Genomic DNA, 27,491 nt, shown 5'->3' with positions numbered 1-27,491 from the left:
AGACATAAATACTCACGTTTATTAGTTAATTACATGATAATTAATGCTCATTCAAGTCAATAGTTACACATCAACAGAGAATACGAAACATACAATAAAAAAAAAAATATATATATATATAATATTACGTATTTTTTTTTAACAATACTACTATGTTATCAATTAAATAATTAAAAAAAAATCAGGCTTTTCAAAGGAATAATAAATCACACATGATTCTTTTAATGTTAGTAGCTGAGTAAGATCACATAATATCAATATAATTTTAAATGTCTTCATTGATTTTCATTAATTTACTAAGTTGTAAAGAATTTATTTCTAATCTAATATATCGAATATAATATGATATCCACTAAAAAATGTTTAGACGTATAGATATGATAAATCTTATTGAATATAATTGAATATTGTACAATTTATTATAATAATATTTATTTTTATAATTAAAAATATTTGAGGACAAATAATAGCAGTACTTGTTTGTAAGATCTATACAGTCTACGTCATAATCTGATGTTTATCTGTCACACGATGACTAGTTTAACTTTATATTGCCACAAAAATAATAAAAAAAATATAATATAATTAACGATTTTTGTAACTTAAAATGATGTTCAGATTTAAACTGAACATTATTCTTCAAGACTAATCGTATTAAATCTATTTTTTTTCTTAATTTTATCGGTTAAATAAAATAGTAATTTAAAATATTTACAAAAAAAAATAATAAATTGCTAAATGTGTTATTCTATTTATATTTACAAGGAATTTTATGAAGCTAATTGAAACATGATAATGTATTTATGAGCTATTATCTAGTCTTTAAATAACAATTTCAAACTACTTTATAAACTTAGAATAACTGGGAATAAAAAAATTATTTATTAAACATAAAAAAATAATTGATCACAATGAATAAATAAGGCAGTATTATGAAGGAATGATACAATATAGATTTGTTTTTTTTTTTTGGTTTTGAGCGCAATGGCAAAAGTAAATGTGTTTTAATTTTAATTTTAATAAATATTTGTATTAAACAAAAAAATCTTATTTTAATGATAAAGAGAGCAATCAACTAAGTTAATACATTCGGAGTCAATATTCAAAAGTCAGATATGAATTTTAATTTTTATATTAAACAAAAATAGGGTCACAACTCTTGAATTGTAGTCAGTTCTCAATTTAAAAGGTTTTTTATTGTAATGGATTAAGTTTTGTGTAATTGATGAGTTTATGATGACTGAGATTCAGGTGGAGCTCTGTAATTAAAAAAAATATATATTTATACTTATATTATGGTAATATTGAATAGAAAAACTTTCTCCTACATTATTATTTAAAACTTAGGATAATAATAATTAAGGAAAAAATTGTAAATAAAATAAAATCATTTTTTTTTAATAACATTTTGGTAATTTAGAATTTTATACTCTTTTATAAATCATATTTTTAAAATATTTTTCTATTCTTAGTAGAAATAATCAAATTTTGAAGTAAAAACAATTGTTCTTGACACAAATTTTTAAACTTTAATAAATAAAATACATAATTTGAAAATACATAAAGGGTGTCTTATTTTTTATTTTAATGTAAGACAATCATTCAAGTGCTATTATAAGTGCCTTACGTTTAATTAATTATTTTATTTTGAATGTCAAATACTGTTGATGACTGCTTAAAATCAAATAATATATTTTATGCAGATTTAAAAGTATTTCAAATTTAAACGTTTGGTACTTTTATAGTAGATACACACAGTGTTTTTTTTAAAGGCACATCAAATCAATAATGATACATTTTTTTAAACATTTTAACTTCTAAGCATATTAAGTATACATGTTTAATTCATGTATTTGATTAACAAAATAACAGATTGTTATTAAACAATTTTTGAACTGTAGCTTTCACAGTTATAATGTTTTATTTAAATAATTGAAAAATTTTGTTCCTTAAGTTTGTGCATTTATTATTTACTAAGGTTTTTAATTAATATGGTGTGAGATAAATATTGGCAATGTCTAAGTAATGTTTAACATACAAATTGTGAAAAAAAAAAACAATTTTTTTTTATCATTGTGTCTTTTGTGACAGTGAAGTAGAATTAATTACTTACCCTGGTGGTCCAGAAGGGCCAGGATAGTAATATGGCGGAGGGCGTTCATACTCAGATGAGATCGGGTTTTGATAATGAGGTGGTCCACCATTTGGGAAGTCCCAGGTAGGCCTTAAAATATAATTACATAAATAATTATTGCAACTTATTATTGGAAAAGTTTTGTTAAAAAGACATATACAAATATTAGTTGTTACATACATAATGTAGCCAAACAGCTTTACGTATTTAACGTATTGTGGCTACAAGATTACAATTTATAATTAGGTTTAAATTCTAGTAGTATTAAAGATTTTATCTTGTTTATGCATAATACAGATTTATGTTTCATACAATCAATACAGTTTGTAGTTTAAGTAATATTTTGATTTATTAACAAATTAAAAATTTGAGTTTTCATATCAGTTGTTTTGACAATACTTTTATTGTTATCTGAGAAAAAAAAATCTCTAGCACTTTCAATGTACTTTTAATATTTCATCTTATTTAATTTTAATTTTAAACTCAATAATCAGTTTATCAATTATATTTCTTTCTTTATTCCAAATTCATTTATAGCTACTACAGCTACAGCTATTACCTCATTGAAGTTAATTTTTTTTTTTTAATATTTCTACACTTATAATTAAGTCTATAACCAGCCTTCATAAAAAAAAAGGATCTTTTAAAATTAAAACTAAATATTGAAAAAAACTAACTAGACAACCTAGTCATTGATATAGTTCTTAAATTTGGTATTTTGTAATAGGTCAATTTACTCCAAAAGCATTAATTATTAAACTGTATTAATTGATTTGAATTAAATTTATTTGTTGTGTTTGTGAAATACACAAAAAATATAAGCACAACATCTTTTTGAACAAAATAATTTAGCAGAATATTTTACTATACAACATACTTTGGTTGTGCTTCAGGTAAACCACCTGAAGGGCTTGTAGTAGGCACTACAATATTGGCTCGCCCAAGATGAGCACTATAATCAACTGAACCTCCATGTCCAGGATGACGACTCTCAGTAGCTGATGTGTTAACAGCAATTTCCGGGTTGGACATATTCTCATAGCCTATAGGTATACTTGATGATCGATTTCCACACGGAGCAGTAGTCACTTTTTTACGTGGTTTATTCCGTGCATTTTTTTTCTTGTTGTTTGAACTAAATAAACAATAATATATTATTTAATGAGAAATAAATTAAGTAAATTTAAAAAATAAAATACTTTACCTTGCTAATGGAATATTCTCACGGTCTGTATATGCATCATACAAGTATTCTCTATAATATCAAAACATAATTAAAATTAAAATAAGTTTAAGGATACAACACCAACACTTACGCTTCAACTAATGGACCCGGATAGGGATCTGACTTTTGGTAGAGCGAAGCCAATTTTACACAAAGAATTATAATGGGCATGAAGAGTATTGAGCAAATACCAACGCTCATCCAGAAACCATTCTATAATAATATTGAAATAAATAAATAAATAAATTATATTATATTTAATAATTAAATCTGGTTTTAAAAATTGTATGCAGTGAAACATCTTAAAAATGAAATTATTTATCAATAACAGCAGTTATTTAAAGGAAATTAATAATAAGTAAATGTACTCCAATATTAAAAATAAATATTTTGAATGTTATTTATTAAAATTTTTTGAAAAATAATGATTTATATACAATTTATAGATAATCTAATTTTATACAAATTATATTTTGAAATTCTATATTATCGGTAAATTAATTTATATTAACATTTTTTATACACACTTAATAAAATTGTCTTTAAAGATAGATTAATGGCTATTATAAATTAATAAATTATGTTTGACAAATCTACCAAATTTAGTTATGACTAACAACATATTGTATAAAAGGCTGGTAATAATCATATATATTTATGTAAATTATTATTATATGTAAAAAAATAGATGATATTTTTTTATAATTTACATTTTTAGAATACATTTCTAAGCTTATTATAGAATATTTATCTTCTACTTAGTGACTAATAATATCCTTTTAAAATATAAATAATGTCCCTCATAGACATTTATTCTATTGAAGAATTTAATATTATGCCATTACTAAGTAAAATAATGTGAGACCGTACATTTTATATTAGTTGTCCATAACTAAAAATTTGAATCTTGTATATTTCTATGATCATTTCATACTCACATAAGGATTAAGTATTTTTTGGCATCCAGCAACAATAGAGGCATTGTAAGCCTGTGACATGGGCCAGCATTTACCAACATCTTCTCTAATTTGATTAACAATTCTTTGTAAATATTGATCTATGTGTTTGTTAAATTCTTCTCCAAATTCTTTTGCCAGCTGGAAAACATCAGTTTATATTACTACTAATAACAGTATTTATAATTTAGTATTTGAAGATATTTTAATAAAATAAAAACACAAATCTTTACAATTCGAGTTAAAGTTCATAAATATTAGTTAAATTAAAAAATATAATAAAATAGTAATCAAGTTAACATAGTTAGTATTACTTACTTTAGTCACTATTGTTGGCCCTTCATTATATAAATACTTTTGAGCTTGTTCGACCTCAATTAGAAGATGTTCAACTGCATGGCGCAACGAAGAATGATTAAAACGTAAATGTTCTTGAAGCTGATTAGCAGTGGATTCTAACCGTTGACTTATATCTAACATTAATGCCACTTGTTGTGCCTGATGTACCTTTAAGTACATAGCTTGATTTGTTAGTGAAAATTTAACCTAAAATAAAATGTTATGATTATTAAGAGTTAATATTTTATCAAATTTAATTAGTCAATCAAAATACATACTTCTGATTTCGACATTGGCAATTGAGATGCTGTTTGATTTAATGCATCAGCAAGTTGGATCAAATCAATTGATGTTATTTTCTCACCAAGCTATAGTCAGAAAAATGTTGTTAAATTTTAGGATCAAAGAGAATTAAAAAAAAAGCTTCAATGAAAACTTACAATATGCGTGTATGCTGGGAAATTAATACTGGATAGAGGTGATTTAGATAATTTTATTAATTGTTTCTCTGCCTCAGGTGTTAAGATTACTATTTCTCCTTCTAACTTTATTTTTGATACTAATTGATCAATATGTTCATCAATACCAAAAGAAGTGGGATATTCTAAAACTTTGTTAAGATCAATAAGTCTCTCCATTTTTAAAACTTGGAATAAACTCATGTTACGATGGCAATCTCTGTAAATGAACAATATTATTTTTTAAATGTAAAATATTACAACCCTCAAATGTAGGTTAATTAGTACTTAGAAATTGTATTTACCGAATTATAGAACTAATATTAAAATCATTATTGATTGGTGTTGGTCTTGAATAAGGCTGCTGTTGATTATCTAATTTATGAATCGCAGATACATCGTACAAACGATTTACTATGTTCAAAACCCTTGAAGGTGTAGGGTTTTGCAATGGTTCGCATATGATACGATCTGTAGTGACACCAGTAACAAAATAAAACAAAGCAATGATCATCAAAAATGCTGATGACAAAAACATTAACCATACAGCCCTATAACATAATATTAAGACAATTAATATATTTATTGTTACGTTTAAATAAAACCAAGGTGATATTATTAAGGTGACATACATCATCAAGTATGAGGCACCTGTTCCTTTATTGCAACAATCATCATCACGATATCCACCTTCTGGTCGACTACCACAAAATCCACAGAATAATCCAAGAGTTAGACAAATCAAAATCAAAAACAGTGTAATTGCTACACCCAAGCAAACATAATATCTAAAAAAAAAAAGTAATTAATATATTTGTAATATTCCAGGTATAAATTAATTACCGATAAGGTGAAAATTCTTTTAATAGGCCTTCTCCTTGTTCTGTCGGGGAATATGAATTAGCAATTGTAGAATCTACACGATCTAGAACTCTATCCACTTTTACACAATTTTCTTTAATAGCATTTCCCACTTTTCGAATATTCAGTTTTATTTCTGGGATATTGTCATTAACAGCATTCTGTATAATAGTTTTTACTTTTTCAAATTGTTGCTGACCCTTCATTACCTCTTCCTCAATATCAGCAGTAATAAAATCAGATATATTCTTCAAGGTAGCTGTTACATTTGGCAACTATAAAGATAAATTTGAATGTCATATTAGCAATAAATAATAGTTATTTAAGTATTTAGTTAAATTTAAAACTATATTAATATAGTGAAACTACTATATAGTGGACAGCCACAGGGAATTAAAAAATGTCCACTATTGAGAGATGTCTATTAATAGATGTTTCACTATACTAATAAATATTATAGTACATTATTATAGAACAATATAGATATTTATGATATGAACAACATGTTATTCATTTTTTCTAAAATATATGATAACAGACATATTAAAAATACCAAGAATTGTATAACCTACCTTTGGAAGATCATTGTCTAATATCTATCCATGGTAAGCAAACAAAATTTTAGATTGAAACATTAAGTGGTTAATAATAATAATAATAATATTTTTTATACATCACAATATTTGTTTACCTGGCTAAAATTTGCTTCTAAAGAAAGATCTTGAATATTGAATCGATTTAAAATATCACGACAAGTACGTTCAAATCGACATGACTCCAATTTTTTCATTATTATTGATCGACATTCCTTTAAGGCTAAAAAAAAATTAAATAATCATTCATAATGGACTTTTTTTCAAGTGATAATAATTAAAATAATAAAGGATCATACCAGCATCTAATTGCAGAGCTGTTTCTTGTAATTGACGAGTCAATAAATCTACATTAGAAAGATCTTGTTTGATGAGCCCCAGTCCATTTACAACAGCAGTTAAATTAGATAAAACTGATGCTTTAGAAACATCACCAAGTTTTTTTTTAACAATTTCACCACTAGCTGTAATATATGTTTATTATTTTTATAATCAAAATTTAATAACTGTTTAATTATTTTAAAAACTATTTTTTTACCTTCCAATATATTTGAAAGTGTTTCTTCCAATTCATCAAAGTTTACAACTAATAAATTATCAACTTCCTAAAAATTTAGACAATTAATAATATATTACAAATGTACAATACATAAGTATTTCATATTTATATGAATATAATACTTATATTAGTTTTTAAGAATAAAGAGGTATTTCTTACTTTTTTTGTATTATTTATAAACAGTCTGGTATCATTTAAAGATTTCTTAACATTTAATGGTAACTCCTTAACACCGTCTTCCAAATATTCATTACTCACAAATGTACAAACAACGCCAAATCTAAAATAAAATTAATTTATTAATAACTAAGTATAAATATATTTAAATTAGACAATTAATCGTATAATTATTTAGAAAGTATATATCATTGGTAAAAGTATTATAAATTATTTATTTTTATTTATGCTAGTTAAAAATGAAAAAACAGATAATAAAAAAAAAATCAAATCTGTATAATAGATCACTACTATAAGTATGTAAGTCACTAAATATCTATATTATGTACGAATTCAATTTGAATTCAATGATAAAACCATCGTACTTGATTAAAAATGATTCTGAGCAAGGCAGTCAGCCTATATTTTTAAGGATATTAAGTTGCATATTTATATTACTATGAGTAATTTATTTTTCTACAAGTAATATGGTAGGTGGTTTAACTATTGTTTGCCAAAAGCAAATAGCATTTTTTGTTATGTAAAAACATTTTATTAATCAGAATTTTAGGTTTCTGTTAACAATTAACAAGAAATCTTGAAATAAATCTTGAAATCTTGAAATTTTATAAAAATTTTTACTACAAAAAAATTCAATAACTTTTTCGACGTTGATGAATTGTTGTAACTTTAAATGCTCATATAAAATTATGATCAATATTTTTACTGTTGAAAACTTTTAAGCTTTTTGGTTAAGCATAATTGCTTTTTATAATCATGTATAGAAAAATAAATGTATGTATAATGCCTATTGATAGCTTAAATTTTGTTATTATTTATCACTTTCAATTATCATTTAAACATCTTATTTAATTACTACAAATAAACAATATCGATTTTATCAAAAACTAGTTTATTATAAAAATTCACGTTTTTTCATATTCTTTTTCTCCCGATTATTTTTAGAAGTACATTAAATTTTATCATTCGACCGAATACATGACGGAGTAACAACTGGACCCAATTCACTATCAAAAACCACCCTTAAAATCAATAAAAATCATCGTTCTGCTCATAATCTAAAAAAAAGATATTAATGTATATTTATAGACTCTAATCACATAATAATTATAAAATTAATATATAAATATACTTTGCATTACCAATATAGGATGATGAATATTGAATAATAAATATGTGGCATGCTATAGGAATAAAGTATGCGGACTCACGATATTAGTATAGTAAGCCCAGCTAGTATTATGCCATAAAACTGTCTTTTGCATGAATCGTATTTGGCGTCAAATGGTTGAGACCGAGAGCCACAACCTCCAGTACAACGACAACAGCATAACGTCAGTCCAATAAGTGGCATTAAAACAGCAAACACTAGTCCAGCAACTAACACGGTAGCACTTGCCCAGTAATGGCTTACCAATATCGGCCATTCATGAGATAAATAATCGATTTGAATCGTATTATCACCTTCCACATCAATGAATCCTGAAAATAAACGACATAATATTACTAAAATTCTATACATTATATTTAAAAAAAGACTTAAGTTTTAAATGTCAACAATCGACATATTATACACGTGCTACATACAATAAAAAAGGTAATTGTTAGAACTGTCAAAATGACATCTTGTTGTTCATGCCTTAATGTGTATTTCACATTTAATAGTTCATCATCTACATTGAAATATATGTCCACAAAACGTGTTTTGGAAATTCCTCGCATCAAGGGTGTACATTCAACAATCATAATTGAATCACAAAAAATCCTTTTTTTTTTTTATTGCGAAGAATTTGATTTAAAAATGTTACTTACTACTTTGAAACTGACTAAAATAACTTGGGACAGTCACAAAAATTAAAAGTATGAACGATGATTTATGGTGTGTATATTTAATATAAACAGACTCTTTTACAACTATTTGAAATGCAAGCTTTTAAAGTTTTGTAATTTTTAATTAAAACTACCCAAATAATATCGTTTGATGACATTGTGCATATAACTAATATCTCATATTCCTCGCTGTTAAATATAATTACCCCAAACGCCTAATTTATTTAACTTGGAAAACCTATTTCATAGGCCATCAAAAAAAAAAATTGTCATTAAAATAATTTGACCCGACAATTCAAATTGAAAAACCTAGAATACATTAATTTTTAATCATTATCACAACAACGCTGTATACGAAACAATACACGTGTATTTGTTTATTTTAGTTAACCTTGAAACGTTGAAACATCAGTATTGTTTTTTAATTTTATTTTTTTGAATTGAATAGTCATGTACAAATGTATATCATAAGAAATAGAGTTTAGACAAAAAGTTTTAATAAATTGATAATAAGTAGGTATTCTAATTCTGTAATTCAATTTTACCGGTATAGTTATTGATTATAAATTTATAAATATTAATATTTATAAACATTGGTATAGTAAGTTAATACTACATAATACAATGTAGAACAGTGTCGCCTAAAATGAGCGGTAGAACTATCAGATACGGGGGAGGGGAGATAAAAGTTACAACCTCGATTGGAAGACATTGGACAAAAAAATTAAACGGCGGCTGTTTCTATGTAAGGTTTTTCGATTTGAATTTTCTTTCAACCATAGCATTATTGTAACTTATTGCACGTAGTTATGTTATATTTTTAAAATAATTATTACGCAGATACCTTACAACGCATATCGTATCGAATGTGGGTTTTGGAGAGACATTTTGGCATCTCATTACGATAATATCAATTTAATTCATAGTTTTTTATACTAATATTACACATATACAATAGATTAATTTGTCATTGCCATAGGCGTAACTGGGGTCGTCTTTGAGCGTACAAAATAATTCCAAAAATCACATTTTAAATAACTGCACTGTTGAGAAATAAAAAGAGAATGAGCATATTAATTTAACAAATCACATTGTTTTTTTAATCCACAAGTACCTGCTATTATAAAGGTGTAATACGAATACGATTAATGCGCTAATTCTATACAACAGAGCAGAATATCAAATCCTGTAACCTTGCAACGAACGCACACGGCTCATTATTTTATTTTACTCTCGTTTTGTCACACTGCATACACACAACACATACGACAGACTTACGAAAAAATCCAGGATGTATGCTCCGATGCATAAACCTATCGATATTCAATATAGATACTGGTATTTGATTGCTATGGCTGTTTTTTTTTCATTAATTATTTATTCGTTATTTATAATTCATTCACGACTACGCTAATAACGTCATTGAACAATAATTATTTATTCCACTAACTATAGCGCAAAGTACAAACGTTAAACATAACATAACGTTAAACATGAATGAAAATTATACTAATCATTAATCAACACTGATCTATTATCATTATTACATAGTAATAATCGTATAAGAAATGTGTTTAGGTAATATCTTTTGAACCTACATGACATACATGTATAAATCATAGATCGTGTTATCCTATTATTGGCTAATTAGCCACAATATTGGCACATAACCTTTGATGTAACACATAAACTAATTAGAAATCTGATTTGTTTACAAACTAATATCTGCCGTTAATGATTTACAATTAAACAACGTGAGGGTTGTTTGTTTGAAAAAAAGTCAGTACCATAAAAAACCACAGTAAATTTTAAAATATTGTCTTACATAGTATACTAGAACTAGATTGTACTAGGTGTATTCACAGTCCTAACTCTTACCCTCTTAAGAGTTTATTATTTCTTTCTCCAAACGATTTGTATATCAAACGGGGATTTCCATTACTATTCGTACAGAAGACGAACTGCAGAATGGGTATCACGGTATTCAATAATATTGTGTATATTATACAGAAAGTAAAGATTTACCCATTGCGAAATCATAATTCTGGTTTTTTAATAAGATTTACAGTGACAAAAACTACAAACATTTCATGTTTTGGTAAAAAAGTTAAAAAATATATTCGTTTATTTAATTATTCTCAAAAAATTGAAGATAACCATTTTGTAGAGTTTACATTATTATCATATTATATTATCAGGACAACTGTATCATTCTTTATTATGAAATTTTTTAAATATTTAAAAAGAATATATACCTATATATGAGAATATTTTTGACACTATACTCATATATTGTTACTCTGGAGCATTAAATACATAATTCAGTTGGCTACTTGACCAATAACTTGTATTTAGAAAGGAAATTTGTAATTTTAATAAACTTGACCAGTTGACCTATTATGAAATATAGGCAACAACATTATCTATAACATTTTTTCGAAATTTTTAATTTTAAATTTAATTTAAAGTTTGTTATATATTATGAATTGATTTTTTTTCAATACACCTAATTCACTTAAGAAATTAAATATTAAAATAAATCTACTAAAGAACACAGTAACATTGTTACCTATATATTTAAGAATAGAGCAATTCACTCTAACATTAAAATTAACGAAACTAAATGTGAACTGCTGAACGTAAATTGTCAATGTTATACGAGAATATGAGATTGTATGTCAAAGACAACAATAATTAATGTTGCTTATATAAGCCCTATGATTCTATTTTTTTTTATTCATTATCAATTATATTAAACCAATCGTAATTTATAACTAGTAGCTTGGCGAACTTGACATTTTTTAGAGGCTAGTCTTATCTTCTATCTATCCATCCAAAATCCGATTAAGATTTATTTCCTGCCATCTATGTAAAGTATAGTCTATTCTATAGACGTATAACTAACAATAAGCACTAAAATATTATATGTAATATATTTAAATTATTACTCATTAATCATACTGCTCATTATTTATCTATTAATCACCCCTTAAAAGAATCAGAGATGGCCGCTATTTGATTATGTCCTCTTCGTCATGCTAACAACCGTGGTCATCGCACAAAAAAAATGATAACATACGGTTATTCTGTATTCAGATATAATGTAACTGTACAATACACAATTGTACAGAATAACTGTAAAATCGTAATTTTCTAGAGATTTCATAACATTGTATTGTATGTTCCAAAATTTAATAATTTAATTAAAAATATCATTTCGGAATGTGTGAAGATAATTGAAACATTTAAAACCCTCCAATCATTCCCTGGACACGTAACTGTCGTCGATCGTCCCACGCGTATCACATTATATCTACTAGAATCGGATCGATTAAACATTTTGTTCCCGTCGAGGGCGCACCACTACCACAAATACAATCGTGAAAGTTGATACAAAACGTATATTGGTAAGTAGAAAATCGATTTGCCTGGGAAACGCTTTGCATATTGTTATTACGATTAATCACCTGAGTTAATACATATAGTTTTTCACTATACGTCTACATTATATATATATATTTATACTCTCTATAAGTTATGATGATAATATGATGGACATGATATGACCATAGATATGGTTAAACGAACGGCCCAACCTAACCTCCTATATACAATAATACCATATTATAATGTGGTTCGGTGTCGGTGGGTTTGTATGTGCGAGAGATTGTGCACAAAAAAAAAAAAAAAACAACAACATACAATTAACTGAATTATCCATTCGAAAATTACGTTATTTTGTCATGCAAATAACAGTCACGGGTAAATTTGCAACGCACGTATAAACGCCATGATGAAAAAAAAAAATTACTACCGCCGCTCCAGCAAGTGAGAAAACTATTCTGCCCAGAAAGGTATTTGAACTCAACAATACGCCAAAAAGGTTTTAAAAATTATTTTATATAAAAATAATTACATAATTACCGAACAGAAGAAACAACAATAGCGCTGTGCTGCAAGAAAAATTAAAATTCACCCTAAAAATACAATTTTTATTATGTGTTTGACGGTAAATAATTCTCTTAAATATGCGCATAAAATACATACATCGCAATAGATCTAAATTTAATTTGTCGAAATAATTCTTTTTTAATAAGTAATAACTCTAGTATGTTTTAAATGTGTACGATAAACAGAATATGTACTTAAAAACAATCTAAAAGGTACAATGCGAAAACCTCTTTGTTTGTTAAATAATACTACATAATATCTAATATTCATATAATCGATCAAGATTTATTTTTTATATTTAAACGAAAAATTAACAGTTATTGTTGAGTTATGTAACACAAAAACCATCATAAACATGGCAATGTTTACATTAATAATTTAATTAGGTATCATTATTTTCATGTGAAATTTAAACAATATAGAAAAATATAGTATTTAAACATTTAAAAAAATTCAAGTAAAGGATAACGTGTAAATACATTTATAGGTATAGTAAAAACAATTATTTTTTATTAATTTAAGTTATTATCTATATACATTTTTTTACTATATATTCATAATAATTTGTTTCTTTACAGTTCCTATGTACATTTTAACTTTTTAAAAACTCCAAACAATAAATGTTAAATATGAATATACTCGAGTTTTAATTTATAAAAATTTCTGCATAAATATAAATTGTTAAGTTATATTATTTATATTTTAAGATCATGGTAAAGAAATTTAGTTGTTCTCAGTCAAGCAGCTATATTATGTATTGCTATACTAGTTGGTAGTTATGTTAAATTTGTAAATTAATTTAAATACATTTAATGTTCACGTTTAATTATAAAATATTTTATTTATTTACTTATTGAAAACGCGTCAATACCCTTCGATAAGTAGTAGTACAGAAAAATCTTACCTTAACAAAATATCAGAAATATAACTATAAAACTAAAATAAAGAAAAACAATATTGTGAATATGAAAATGAGGTGATAATAGTTTGTGACATTGACAATGATTATACTTAAGTTATAGTTCTCTATATTTTTGTGTTACAAAGTAATATCAAGCTGGGTTCACGTACGGTTTATTTATTATGCAATTGTGATTACCACCTAACTTTCATTTGAACGATACACAAATATGAATAACATCAGAGAACCTGAAAGTATTATTTTAAATTGCATCATGATTTGAAATATAGTTTTCAAACTTTAGTCATGACACTTAATATGGAAATATTTAAATGAGTCATAGGTTTTTATTCAATTACGAATAACAGGTTTGAACACAATTTAAGTAAGCCAAATCCCAGATGACATATATGTATATTATATATTTTCTGTTATAAAAAAAAAAAAAAAAAAAAAAAAAACTGTTAAACTATTTGTAAAATATGAAGTGCGTGAATACAAAAATATTTAAAAATAATAGCAATAAACTAAAGATGATTATACGTTAAGTAATATACTAGAATATATTATTATATAGAATTATAAGTATTGGAACGATTTGTTTCACATTGACGAAAATGAGTCCGTAGGGTTCTCCATTGCGCGCCAAAACATTGAATCATACAGATTCTTTTAAAGTAATGATAATTGTTATACTATATAATATTATTATATAATGATGAATCGGATGCTAGGAGTTACAAAATGTTGATTAAAAAATAATAATAATAACAGTGGGCATAATCTAAATGTAACGAATTTATTAATCAACGAATCGATCAGAAAAAAATGCTTATATCAGCACCAGAACATGTTTATAATATTATGTTATAAAAAAATACATAACATTTTAAATTCTGTTGTCTATAATATTTCTATCACACAAACCTAACCAAGTACTTTCAACGACTTTACTTCACTGTTATACAGTAGCGTATTTAGGATTTTGTCTAGGGGAGAGATATACGTCGGCAAACATATAATTTCCTCTACCGTGGGGGAAGTACATTTACTATTACTATCGTTTCTCAAAAATGTTGAAAATGTATATACTTATTATCAATAAGCACCTACACATAAATATATAAGACTGTATTTTTTGTTTTGAAGATTTATTATTCATTGTTTTTTTTTTATATAAAATGGAGTAAACCATAAGAATACTATACAAGTGTTTATTGATAAATATACAAATATATATGTATAAGACGAAAAATCAAAACAGTAAAAAATAATGCACTAGCGACTATCCAGTGCTCCGAACTTAAGGGTCTCATCAGGGTCTCAATATAGCTACTAAGGAAGGGCTCTTTTTTGGTACTTGGTCAGGGGCCTGGACCCTGAGAAGGCAGCTGCCTAGTTTGCCTAGGTGGAAGTTCGGCACTGGCACTAACGTGAGTGTTCGATTATAATGAATAGTGAATTATTATACTGGATTAAAAATGAACTAATGCAATAATAAATATTATAAAAATAAATAATAACTTGTATTTAGTGTTTAAGTTTCTTTATTATTTGTATACCATTTAATTATTAGAACTAATTGTTTAGAATGACTATTTATATATACATATATACCTACACCTTGCAATAAGTTTTGAAATAGCAACCAAACGCTTATTAAATATTATAAAAAGCATGATAATAGCTGGATCGTTATTAACAATAATGACGATTGACGGAATTTTACGATTTACAATACGAATTGTTTTCAATCATATACATATTTAGCAGTAAATCGTGTATTTACTACAGCCATCAACCATAATATTTCCAAATTCTTAAAATTTCAATATTATAATAAAATGTAGCGTTTTCAATAATTTTATTCTGTATTTCTGTAATATATTTACGATATTATTAAACCTATCTAGTAAAAAAAAGACCAATGGGGGGATCTATCCCCCATACCCCCCCCCCCCGTAAATACGCCACTGCTATTATATCACACTTGTAATTGTATCAATATTAAATATAAATTCGACTTACGCCCGTATTGTAAGCTTAAAATAAAATTAAAATTTTTTAATTATTATCTTCGATATTGGCTGATAAAAACATTTATCTGATTCTAGGTATTGACAGTAAGATCAATGACAAGGTCGTGTTTATGCAAAAATATAAGCAATCTTTTCATAATTATTTGGCACGTCATTGGAAATGAATGCAGGCCATGGAAAATACTATCTGCAATTTGCATAGGAATAGATTCCAAATCAAATATTGATTTTTTTTTTTGGTTTTATTGTTGGTTTTCGGTGGTTATTATATTATTACATTATATCCAAATATAACAATAAATACTTAAATTAAATGTATAAAAAAATAGTTATATACTAGTTAATTTTTCAAAATGCAGTTTTTAGAAAATATTAAATAATATCTGGAATGAATAGATAGGAATAATATTGTTTTGATAATTCGTTGAATAAACAACTATATACCTATATTAGAGTCATTATTAATAATTAAGATTGCGATTGATGATAAAACAATATCAAACATATTATCAAAATGAAATATTTAAGAAACAATTGCAACTATAATGGTAGTACTATTTGGCGCAATATATAAATATAATAGAAATAAAGATTGCATATATAGTAGTAAGAATAATACTTTGTATATGATTGCCCAGTGCGATACAAAGAAATGGAGTTCGTTATACCCGATGAGTCATTTGATAACTTCAACGACCCGTTACAAGTACAGGCCAGTCTCTTCTATTCTATAACATTATGCAGTATTATTTGTATAGTCACCGCCAATAGTTAGATAAATTATTTTACTGCGTTCAAAATCCACAAACTCATACATACACAAATTTAACATAGCATAACTGCATAAGTAAAATAGTTTAAAGAAAAAAATCATGCTTATCATTCATCTTTAAAGTTCACATTTGAAAGGTTAACCTCGTAAACGAGAAACATTCATCCATATGGTAATAAAGTATAAACTAATGACACTGTTAAGTAAAATAGTAGCATACTAGTATATATATATGTAGTTTTGTCCATAGCAATCTCATAAAGTACATAAAGTATACTTTTTAGGATAATCACAATGTAATTGTTATAAATAATACAAATACATCATTGATGTGTAGAGATTATGATTTCATTTTATAACTTAATAATAATTGCACTATACCTATAAGTAGGTCATGAACTCATGGCGACAGGATCAAATTCTCATAAATATTAACCTATAAACGATATGTCATAAAGAGTTTTATTTGTACTTAAATATCGGATACTACTTACATATCATACAGGTATAGTATAGTATCTTCATATAGAAGATAAAGTAAAAAAACATACCTATTGACTATTAAATAGTATGTCGTAACAAATGTTCTCTAATTAAAAAGGGATAGAAAAACATTAGAGGGAGTCAGAGAGAACATCACCAGGCTTTTCGATATTTTTAGATACGGTTTTATGACGATAGACACGAACGAAGTGAATGAATATAAATAAAAATATTAGAATTGCAATATGTAGGTATTTATACTCGTGCAAATATGTAATAGTAATAGTAATATTTGTAACGATATATTGTTGCGAAACAATTGTTCGTAGTGACATACGACTTTAGTGGGACAAAATGAAAAACTAATAGAAAATGCTTGTTGCATATATATTAGTTTTTGTTCTTAATGGTGTTATATACGTGGAAAAATCGAGCGATTATATAGCTATGTATTGTTAGCATAGCGAATAGTGACGGCTGCTGCAGCTGGTACCGTACGTGATTTTCTTTCGTTAAACGAGTTCAATTGATAAACGAGGCAAAAAATAACATGTCAAGTGTATAATATTATTATAGTTGTCTGCTGTTATAAATTGGTCGTGTCAGGCAAATCCGGTTTTCTAAACATAAGCGATACCGATACTGTACAAATAAACTACATGTCCTATGTGAAATAAGATAATCACATGAAAAGCTATAATAATGTTAATGTATATTAACAGAAGTTAGATTCTCGGTCTTAATGAGTAATAATTTAATCAATAAATTACTGGAATCTAGAAATGTATATCGTTATATAATTTTAATCACTATCGTTATTCGTAATATTTTAATATTATAGGAAGATTAATTATTATGTACATAAATAAGATACATGTATAATTAAACTATAACTGATTTGATAACGACATGCAAATTGAAAATTAAATCATTTCGAGTATTTACTATTTATTTAGGTACTTGTATCTCGTATGACAATATTATTAAAAATAGACAAACGTAGTAATCGAAACGTTATAATTGCAGTTTATCAAGTCTAGTTAAATGTTCTGTGCTAATCCTAGTAAAAGTAAAAAATAAACTAAACCCTATTCATGACATAGAAAATTTACCAGTCTTGTGTAAATCTGTGACAACGCAATATTTTTACTACCGACCTATTGCTTATCATTAATAGATTGGAACAAACGTATAATCATTAGTCATCATCATTCGCATTGTCTATATAAACTTGGCGTGTGAAAAGACAAGATTTTTAGGAAACAATAATGAGAATTTCACTAATATTATTTAGGTCTATAATTTAAATAGTTATATTTACAATAATAACTACATACATATTGTTTAACTATTCATTTTTTTAACCAGATTATATCGTGTTATATCAAACTGAATCATAAATACATAATTATATTTATTACTTAATTCTAGCGTACAACATCTATAAAATTAGATAATCCAAATTATTTATATACCTAATTTGAAAGCTGTAAAAAAAAATAATTTATAAGTTGAATAAATAATACGTTTTTAACAATTTTTTTTGAAAAAAAAATGTACTGTTATTAATTTAATTTATTTACAAGGTATATATGTGTATTTAAACGAAACATAATATACAATATTTATCAAAAGTTAATAAACAAAAAGCAATTGTAATTATTATTACAACAGACATAATTCATAACTTCAAAAGTACTTATAATTGCATATTATACATTTACTGCAGATACATTAAATAGAATTCAACTATACAGTCTAAATTGGTTATAATTATTTTGAAGGGGACTAATGCACGATTTCGTTTTAGCTCATGGATCGTTAAAAAGTATAAACAAAAATGTTCAGTTAATAATTAATAATTTATTATTAGTATTTTAAAATGTTACGTTTTTCTACTGTTAATTAAGTTGTTCCATTTTTTGATTCTATAGATACAATTTGAAATATAAGGCAGCAGAGTTATGGAAAATATTCATTAGAAAGTCAACTACACTAATCGATCAATCTGCAGTCCAAAAGAGTAGTGGGTGGGCTATAAAAAGTATTTATACGGTATTGACGCAAATAAAAAAAATAAATGATTCTACGGCGCAGTTTCAAAGTCATATAATAGCGAAGCCACAGCACAGATTTTATTTCTGTACATTTACAGTAATAGGAATAACACGAAAAATATCCATTCATTGATAGCATTGTTATTTTTAAATAACTTATCGAGAGTAAATAATTAATAATAAGGAAATAAAACCGGAAATGTATATAAATATGAACGCTATTAATATTTGATACACGAGTTAACAATTGACATATGGGTACAAATACGCACGGGTACAAGGAGTTTAAAGCTCATTCTTTATTTTGTTTATATTACATGGTCTTAACTTTTACAAGGTTTTCCTTAAAACACGCGTATCCATTTAATTAAATACACGTGAGATAGAGACGTCTATAGCTTGTATATGACGTCATATTAGATTCACGATGAAAATGACGTAAACGAATTTCATCTATTTGTTTAAATACGCACAATAAGTAAATAGAAAATAATGTTATTTTTAATAATATTAATATTCAACTAAAAAAATAAAATAAAATGTTGACGAACAATTAATTGTTTATGAAAGATCACCGTAAGATGTAATACCAATAATTATAATATTATATACTTAATATAGTATGTATTTATAATAATGGTAATAATATTATTATATCAGGTAAGTGGAATATAAAGTATTAAACAATTACAGACATCTTATGCGTCTATTGCCTATACTATAATTATTGTTTACAAATAAATATACAATTTTAAAATCATAACTTTCCTTTAAACTAAAACATACACATGGACTTGGATAATATTCTGATGATTCAAATCACTTTTTTTTTTTTTTAAAAAAAAAACAGTAAAATGTATTCATCTGAATATAAAATTATTGTTTAGTCACACTGAGACAGCACGCACTCACAGGTCCTCTTAGTATTTTAAGTTATAATTATAATTACTAATGCTATTTTTCCTTTAAAATGTTTCAAGTATTAGTGGGTTATACATAAATTATTGATTATTTAAACTATATATTTAAACAATCAGAATGAAATATTTTTTAAACAAAGTGATGTATTGTGTACTAAGTTTTATTTTAAAAATGTATTTTATTATAGTACATATTGTTTAGTGTACCTTAACCTTATAAATTATAATTGTTCAGATTTAATTATTTTGTTTTTTCCGTATATCAAAATTTTTGTACAGCCTGTTATATTAAATACAAAATGAAAACTCAATAAATTTAGGACACCTGAAAGAGACAATTATTCAATTTTCTGTAGTAATTTCCTAGTGTTAATTAAGAATACAGACAACCTACTATAATGTATTGAATTTTTGTTATTGTTTTAGATGTTAATAACAAGCGCGAATTTAAACTCTAACAAGTCAGCTAGCTTTATTCGGAATCGTTTCTCGAACTCGGCGATTTGCATCATTGCTTTCAATTTTTTTGATGATAATAATACATCACGAATGCACGATACTGTGGCGAAATAAGTGAAGCGGGACCAGTGCCCAATACCTGTTCACCATATCCTGTCCGGCTTTTTCTTTTAAAATTTATTGTATCTATACAGGATGATGCACGTACACTATAAGTACTTCTATTCGTATTCGTACACAGTAATATGAAATTAAATTTAGAACAATTCAACGATCAAATTAAAATAAGAATTTTAAAATTTATGGATGGTCGTTCAAATAATTTAATCATAAAGGTAACATCCGATGTTGATTTCGTGGTTTATTATTTAATTTCATACAATATCGAAATTTTACATATTATCTTTTATCCTTTGACCTTTATCGGTTTTATTGCCTTCGGATGAACAACAAAACGGTCATATAACATTTTTATAAAATCTTTTTAGACAAAATTAAACTGCAAAGGTCGGCGTCTATATTTTTTGGTGCGTTGTGGATAATTTTCCTCACAGTGTTACCAGTAAGCAAATATTGTAAACACGCCAAGTCAGATTCGTACGAAACTGATGACGTACGGTCATCATTCTTATGATTTCATTCCTATATAGTTCCGACGTGGCAACGTTTTGAAAATTATATTTCCAGTGGATTATTATCATCATTTATTACTGACTGATATAATTTATCCGCAGTCTGATAATAAGTTTTTTTCTATTAAAATTTATTTAATTTTTGTTTTAATTATGTTTATCTATTACGCAATTTATGTGTAAAATTCTTATCATCATACAAACAAAATCGCAACATTTGCAACACATTTTCAACCCCGCCTTTATCAATTTAATAATATTATTTTTTATTTAGTATTTTACGAGTTATTTTGACTGTCGTTGTTTTTCATAAAATAATATAGTATCCGATTAGGTCAGTAAATTTAGATAATCGTATTTTATAAATCACTTTATACAGTCTAGAATTCAGATATTATCTTTGCTATTACTAATACCGCATATCAACGATATCAGCGTATTTCATAACACTGTGAACTTTATTCGAGTTATTTTAAGCAATTTTTATTCTTATTTTCTGTTGTAATGAAAGTCTAAAGTTCAAGAAAAAGAATAAAAAAATACTTTCAATATATAAGAATCAAACAAATAGGGTATAGCACTGTTAATTAACGATTTTTTTAAGCAAATAACTTTAGAAATATATAAATAATATTGCACAATTCGACCTATTCAACCCATTAGTCAGAACAGATATCAGCTGTATCCGCATAATCAGTAGAAAATAGTACCTATATAATAGTGATACAAAAATTTGTGGAGTGCAGTCAACGTTTTAGCTTTGAACAAGACATCATCTCATTCATCTCAAACAGCCAAAATGACGAATGAACAATTAATTGGAGTAATTGATGTTGAATCCGAAATAGTCAAATTTTCCATACTCAATCATAATGGAAATATTTTGTTGAATTCATACAGGCCTATTGAACTCATAAAACCATACCCTGGTTGGGTTGAAGTCGATGCTGAAAATATTTGGAATGCGGTATGTACAACTATTAATGAAGTAATAGTTAAACTAGAGCTACAAAATTTATCTAAAGATAACATTAAGATAATTGGGATTATAAATGAAAGGGATACTGTATTAGCATGGGATTTAGAATCAAGTAAACCACTATGCAATGCAATTCATTACACCGATACTCGTACAGACACAATCATTCAAGACTGTATACAAAATTGTCCAAAAGCACTTAATGACATTGAAGATGCAACTGGCTCAAAAGTAACATCAATGTTCAGTGGAATTAAATTAAAATGGATAATTAATAATAAACACATTATAAAACAACCGGCTTCAATGGAAAATATTAAATTTGGAACATTAGATACTTGGATAGTTTGGAAGCTTACTAAAGGTAATCTATACGTGACAGACATTACCAATGCTTCTCGGACGTTATTAATGAATTTAAAAACTTTGGAATGGTCTCCAGACGCTTGCCAATTTTTTGATGTTCCAATTTCATTATTGCCAACAATTAAAAGTTCTTCTGAATATTATGGAACTATAGAAGAAACACATTTAAAGGGTATATCAATTGGATCAATATTTGCTGATCATCAAGCTGCGCTTTATGGATTACATTTTGATAAACCTGGTCAAATAATGAGTAATTATGGTGATAGTTGTGCAGTGTCTTGTATAATAGGAACAGAATTTAAAAGATCTAATAATGGATTAATCACAACAGTAGCATACAAAATTGATAAAGAACCAGCAGTTTATGCTTTTGAAGGTTGGACATCAGTAGGTGGAAAAGCAATAGAATGGTTAAAGAATAATATGAAAATCGTAGACAGCGATGAAGAAATAGAATCATTAAACATAGATGTAAGCGATGTATATTTTGTCCCTGCTTTTAATGGGTTAGCAGCACCACATTGGAAACCAGATGCCAAGGGTATAATATGTGGTATGACTCATTTTACTAACAAAAAACATATACTTCGAGCTGCATTAGAAGCATTTTGCTTTCATACCAAAGATGTATGTGTTGCATTTGAAAAAGATACAAATATAGTTCCATCTCAGTTGTTTGTAGATGGTCTTTATTCTATTTACAATAATATATTAAGTTATCAAGCTGATATCATGGGAATAGATGTAATAAGCTCACAAATGACTGACGACATGGCTATATATGGCTCAGCTAAAGCAGCAGCAAAAGTCATAAATATTGAACTTGGAAGTCACGAGTGGTCACTTAACATATCAAAACCAACAACGACAGAAGAAGAACAAAAAAATCGGTATTCAAAATGGTTAAAAGCTATAAGACGTAGTACTGGGATAACAAAACCACAACCAAATCAAACAATAGCTGATAATTATAATAATTTTAGTTCGAACTTTTTATCTACAGCATACTTAATAGCTATGATGGGTATGATGGTTTTTTCTGATAAGAACTAATATATTATTTTAAAAAAAGTTTTGATTATTGATATAAAAGCAAATAAAGTTACCTAAATATGAACTATTGTATTAAAACTATTATAATTTGTGAATACTTTTAGTAGATTAATTTTTGATAATATGTACTTATTTATTTTAGAATATTTTTAATGTACAAAAAAAATACAAAATATAGTATATATATATATATCATAGTAAATGAAATAGTGTAGATAGAAATATTTGTTAAATGTAGGTGGTAGTATAAAAATTATACTGTAATAATTTTAAATTACTATTAATTAATTGTTATTTAAATTTAAAGGCTTATAATATAAAAGCCAATGTAATATTGTAAAAAATAGTAATACAATTATACTTAATTAGCTTGTATAATGTATAATGTAGATAAAATTTAAAAAAATGTGAAATGTAAATAATATAATATATACTACTTTAGAAGATTGAAAAAAAAAACTTTTTTTTCTCCATAGAATACAAATACCACAATCACATATTTAATTATTTGAATAATCTTTAATTTCACTATCTACTTCTCAGTTATAAGTTTAATACATTTATAACTGTAGTTCATAACAAATTACTGTACAGTGGACATTGAAATAATATAATTGATATTGTTATACTATTAATAGGTATTATTAAACTAGTAACAAAACAGTTATCTCATAGTTATGCTATAACTGCTTGATTTGAAAATGGGTAAATAACTAGCCGGGGTACATCAACTATTGTTAAAGATAGTATCAACCAAAATATTATACTGATAATAACCAAAAAATAATTCATAATGAACAATTTCTACAATCGAGTAATTTAATAATTTTTTTTAATCATTAACAAAAATTAGTTGGAGTAGTAATTATAGTGTAACCATATAAGTAAAAAATATGTTTTATATAATATCACATAATAAAGACTGTATACTTTTGTTAATCAAAATAATAATAGGCATATTTACAAGAGAAAAAATGTAGACATGATCAACCTAAATATATTATATAATTATTAGGTATGTATTAATATAAATTTTATGTTATAATAATTTGTACTGTTTTATTTAATTGTCAAATAATGACTTGGAAATTCAGGAATCATATTATTTACTTCTAATATTTGTCTTTTAGGAATATAGATTACAGTGCATAGAATTTGTAAGTATAAAAATACTGTACAATTTTGTATAATACCTACTATTCTTAAATAATATAATATAAAATGTTTAATAATTAGATATCAAAATGTCGGTTTAAGAACCTAATCTAATTATTTTTAATTACATTTATTAAAATTTTTTTTTTAAAGAACCTTAATTTTGAACCTACTTATCATGCGAGTATTATAGTAAAAAAAACAACAACTACATATCTAAATAATATAATAAACAAACATTAAACCTACCTAACCTACTTTTACTATGATTCATCAAGAAGTATCAAAATAAGGTATGTCTTAAAATAATTATTTTTTTTCAATTTTTCATTAATATGACATACCTACTACTTGTCTATTTACTTGGTATTTTAATACAAAGTATAAATAATAATTAAAATTAAGATTTTGATTTGAAAATGTTATTAAAAAAAGAAGTAATGCCAAGGTCTGGTTCAGACGACCATAGTAACTTCTCAACCATAAAATGAATGTTATGTAAACTGATACTGTATCATATTTCAATTATTTCTGTTCTGAGGAGTTAATAAAAAATGATAATATTAATATTTCCAAGGTACATAAATAGCTATATCTACACTGTAGCTATAATATATTATATTTAATATTATTTTCAATTATTTGAATTTAGGTACTTATTTTACAACATATTTATAGAGATATTTCTGTACAGCTTCTAAACATACTTAGATAAATGATCTTTTAGTAAATTTTCATGATTATAATAAAATTATATGTGTTTTACGGTTGTACATTTAAGAAGGTTTCATTAGTATAAAAAAATCAACTTAATATTATTAATGGTTCAATAACTAGATGTAGATACTTAAATAAATTCTAATAAATAAATATTTAATGTAGCTAATGAAACACTAGTCAGTCATTTATCAAATAATATAATGAATGTATTATATTTTTTAATTTTTTGATAAGTAAGAAACTATGATCTTTTACAGTTCTAACAACTACTTACATATAAAAATATGTTATTCAAGTAATCAATTTTAACTGTATAAGTGCTAGAATTCTAATCTAATACAATACAGAATTATTAATTTTAATACTCTTTTCATTTATAACATAGAGACATATAGTATAAAAAATGCTAACATTTAATCCCGTTGGTAATATTGTAGACTTTCATTGACCATTGGATAGTTATTTTTGGCAGACTTCATCTTATCCTCCCTCCCCCACTTGTAAGTTTTAAAATTGCACTTCAGATAAGTGTAAGACAACAGTTTTGTATACATAAACAATGTAAGTATCACTTAATTTTTTGAAAACGTTTTAAATGTGCTTAAATAAATTCGATCGATGGAGAGAAAAGACAAACAGATGAACCAGGTTCATGCAACCATCAAGTTGTGTCGTGTTCTGTTTTATTTAATACACAGACAGATATGTAAACGGGCAATACAATGTTGGTATTGAGTTACCCACCTACAAGTCGAATGGATTATTTATCTCTACACGGCACAACGACGCAGTGTGATGAACCCAGCTTTACGTTAAAGCGGTATTGATGACGACCAAGTAAAACATACCTTCGGGGAAAGCCTGGTCGCTCAGTATGTACTGGATAAACTTATTGGTGATGAAGTACAAATGTCCCATGCCGGCCGCTTGGAACTTGGTGGAGCTGACGTACGCCGTAGACACGTTTGGGCTACTGAACTGCACCTGTTCGTACGGCATGACGTTGTGCAAATGTTCGGTGACGCCTTCCATGAGCCTGAGCTGCGGCTTTGGCTTGGCAAAGTTCTTGAGCCAGTTGCCCTCGGACCGCGCGGCCAACTGCAATAGCAGGGCCACGCACACTACCCACCGGCCGCCAACGGACATCGTGGCCGACGAACACGACAGACACACGCGCTACGAAGATATACTCGCGGGTATCCCCGTCGGCCGTTACACCAGCGGACACATGTCGGTCCGACGACGTCGAGTTCGAGTTGTCTCTGTCTGCCTACGACTCACACGAGTACACGGACCGTGGTGGTCGGAGGATGAGACCCCGGCCGTAGATTATATGCCGCAGATTTAAGTGCGCGCTTTAACGTCTCAAATTATTATATTTTCGAATATTATTATTAGTTATTATTGGCAAAATATTGATACAAATCACAAACTCCTGGGATATCAGCTGCTGAGGGCTCCGGCCTGCAGGGTCGGCAGGGGATAGCGAACAGGTAAACAAAGGAATTATATTACACGCACTCTAGCGGACACCGCGCGGGAGCCGACGGATTTATAATATTATTTTTGTATTTGAACAACAACGACACCGCCGCCTAGTAGTATCAACATTGAAATTGCTTAAAAATAATGAAAAAAAACGTCCGTGTCGTAGACGGAAAACGATTGACGAGTTTTGAAAATAACGTTTCGCCGGTTTACAGACACGATCGTACACAACACTGCTGCAATGGCGCGCGGCGTACGCTGGCACAGTGGCACGTTGTACGGGGCACTACGGCGGCGAATCGCGTACCCGTGTACTGTACGACGACGGAAGCGTCAAGCAATCGAACGACGGGGCCGACGACAATAAGGTCTATAGCACAG

The 27,491-nt window shown here is 26.7% G+C and overlaps 2 protein-coding genes across 4 annotated transcripts; one reads left to right on the top strand and one right to left on the bottom strand.

The window, feature by feature from the left end:
* On the bottom strand, positions 1-27,491 carry LOC113549799 (prominin-like protein). 2 transcript variants are annotated; one of them, XM_026951268.1, is made up of 19 exons: positions 26,471-27,491; positions 8,514-8,784; positions 7,285-7,405; positions 7,105-7,171; positions 6,866-7,030; positions 6,665-6,789; positions 6,546-6,569; positions 5,956-6,248; positions 5,745-5,900; positions 5,418-5,663; positions 5,095-5,332; positions 4,933-5,022; positions 4,634-4,861; positions 4,298-4,456; positions 3,451-3,572; positions 3,339-3,389; positions 3,012-3,269; positions 2,114-2,224; positions 1-1,259 (listed from the first exon to the last, which is right to left on the bottom strand). In XM_026951268.1, the coding sequence occupies exons 1-19, from the start codon at positions 26,766-26,768 to the stop codon at positions 1,232-1,234; spliced, it is 3,051 nt and encodes a 1,016-aa protein (XP_026807069.1). In that variant the 5' UTR covers positions 26,769-27,491; the 3' UTR covers positions 1-1,231. The 2 variants fall into 2 exon arrangements, with proteins under 2 accessions (XP_026807069.1, XP_026807073.1); XM_026951272.1 differs by lacking the exon at positions 6,546-6,569 and having other exon boundaries at positions 26,471-27,489.
* On the top strand, positions 21,569-23,811 carry LOC113549810 (glycerol kinase-like). 2 transcript variants are annotated; one of them, XM_026951289.1, is made up of 2 exons: positions 21,569-22,689; positions 22,768-23,811. In XM_026951289.1, the coding sequence occupies exons 1-2, from the start codon at positions 22,146-22,148 to the stop codon at positions 23,745-23,747; spliced, it is 1,524 nt and encodes a 507-aa protein (XP_026807090.1). In that variant the 5' UTR covers positions 21,569-22,145; the 3' UTR covers positions 23,748-23,811. The 2 variants fall into 2 exon arrangements, with proteins under 2 accessions (XP_026807090.1, XP_026807083.1); XM_026951282.1 differs by having other exon boundaries at positions 21,573-23,811.

The sequence above is a fragment of the Rhopalosiphum maidis genome, chromosome 4, assembly GCF_003676215.2.
Source record: "Rhopalosiphum maidis isolate BTI-1 chromosome 4, ASM367621v3, whole genome shotgun sequence".
Classification (NCBI taxonomy): domain Eukaryota; kingdom Metazoa; phylum Arthropoda; class Insecta; order Hemiptera; family Aphididae; genus Rhopalosiphum; species Rhopalosiphum maidis.
Note: the sequence above shows the minus strand (reverse complement) of the source record. Positions and strands in the feature narration are given on the sequence as shown.

Excerpts from the sequence above, each read along its gene's own strand:
- LOC113549799 (XM_026951268.1), bottom strand. The coding sequence starts at position 26,768 with ATGTCCGTTGGCGGCCGGTGGGTAGTGTGCGTGGCCCTGCTATTGCAG. Across the intron at positions 2,225-3,011 it reads TTACCTGAAGCACAACCAAA|GCCTACCTGGGACTTCCCAA; the intron begins GTATGTTGTATA and ends TTATATTTTAAG. Across the intron at positions 1,260-2,113 it reads GGCCCTTCTGGACCACCAGG|AGCTCCACCTGAATCTCAGT; the intron begins GTAAGTAATTAA and ends TTTTAATTACAG.
- LOC113549810 (XM_026951282.1), top strand. The coding sequence starts at position 22,146 with ATGACGAATGAACAATTAATTGGAGTAATTGATGTTGAATCCGAAATA.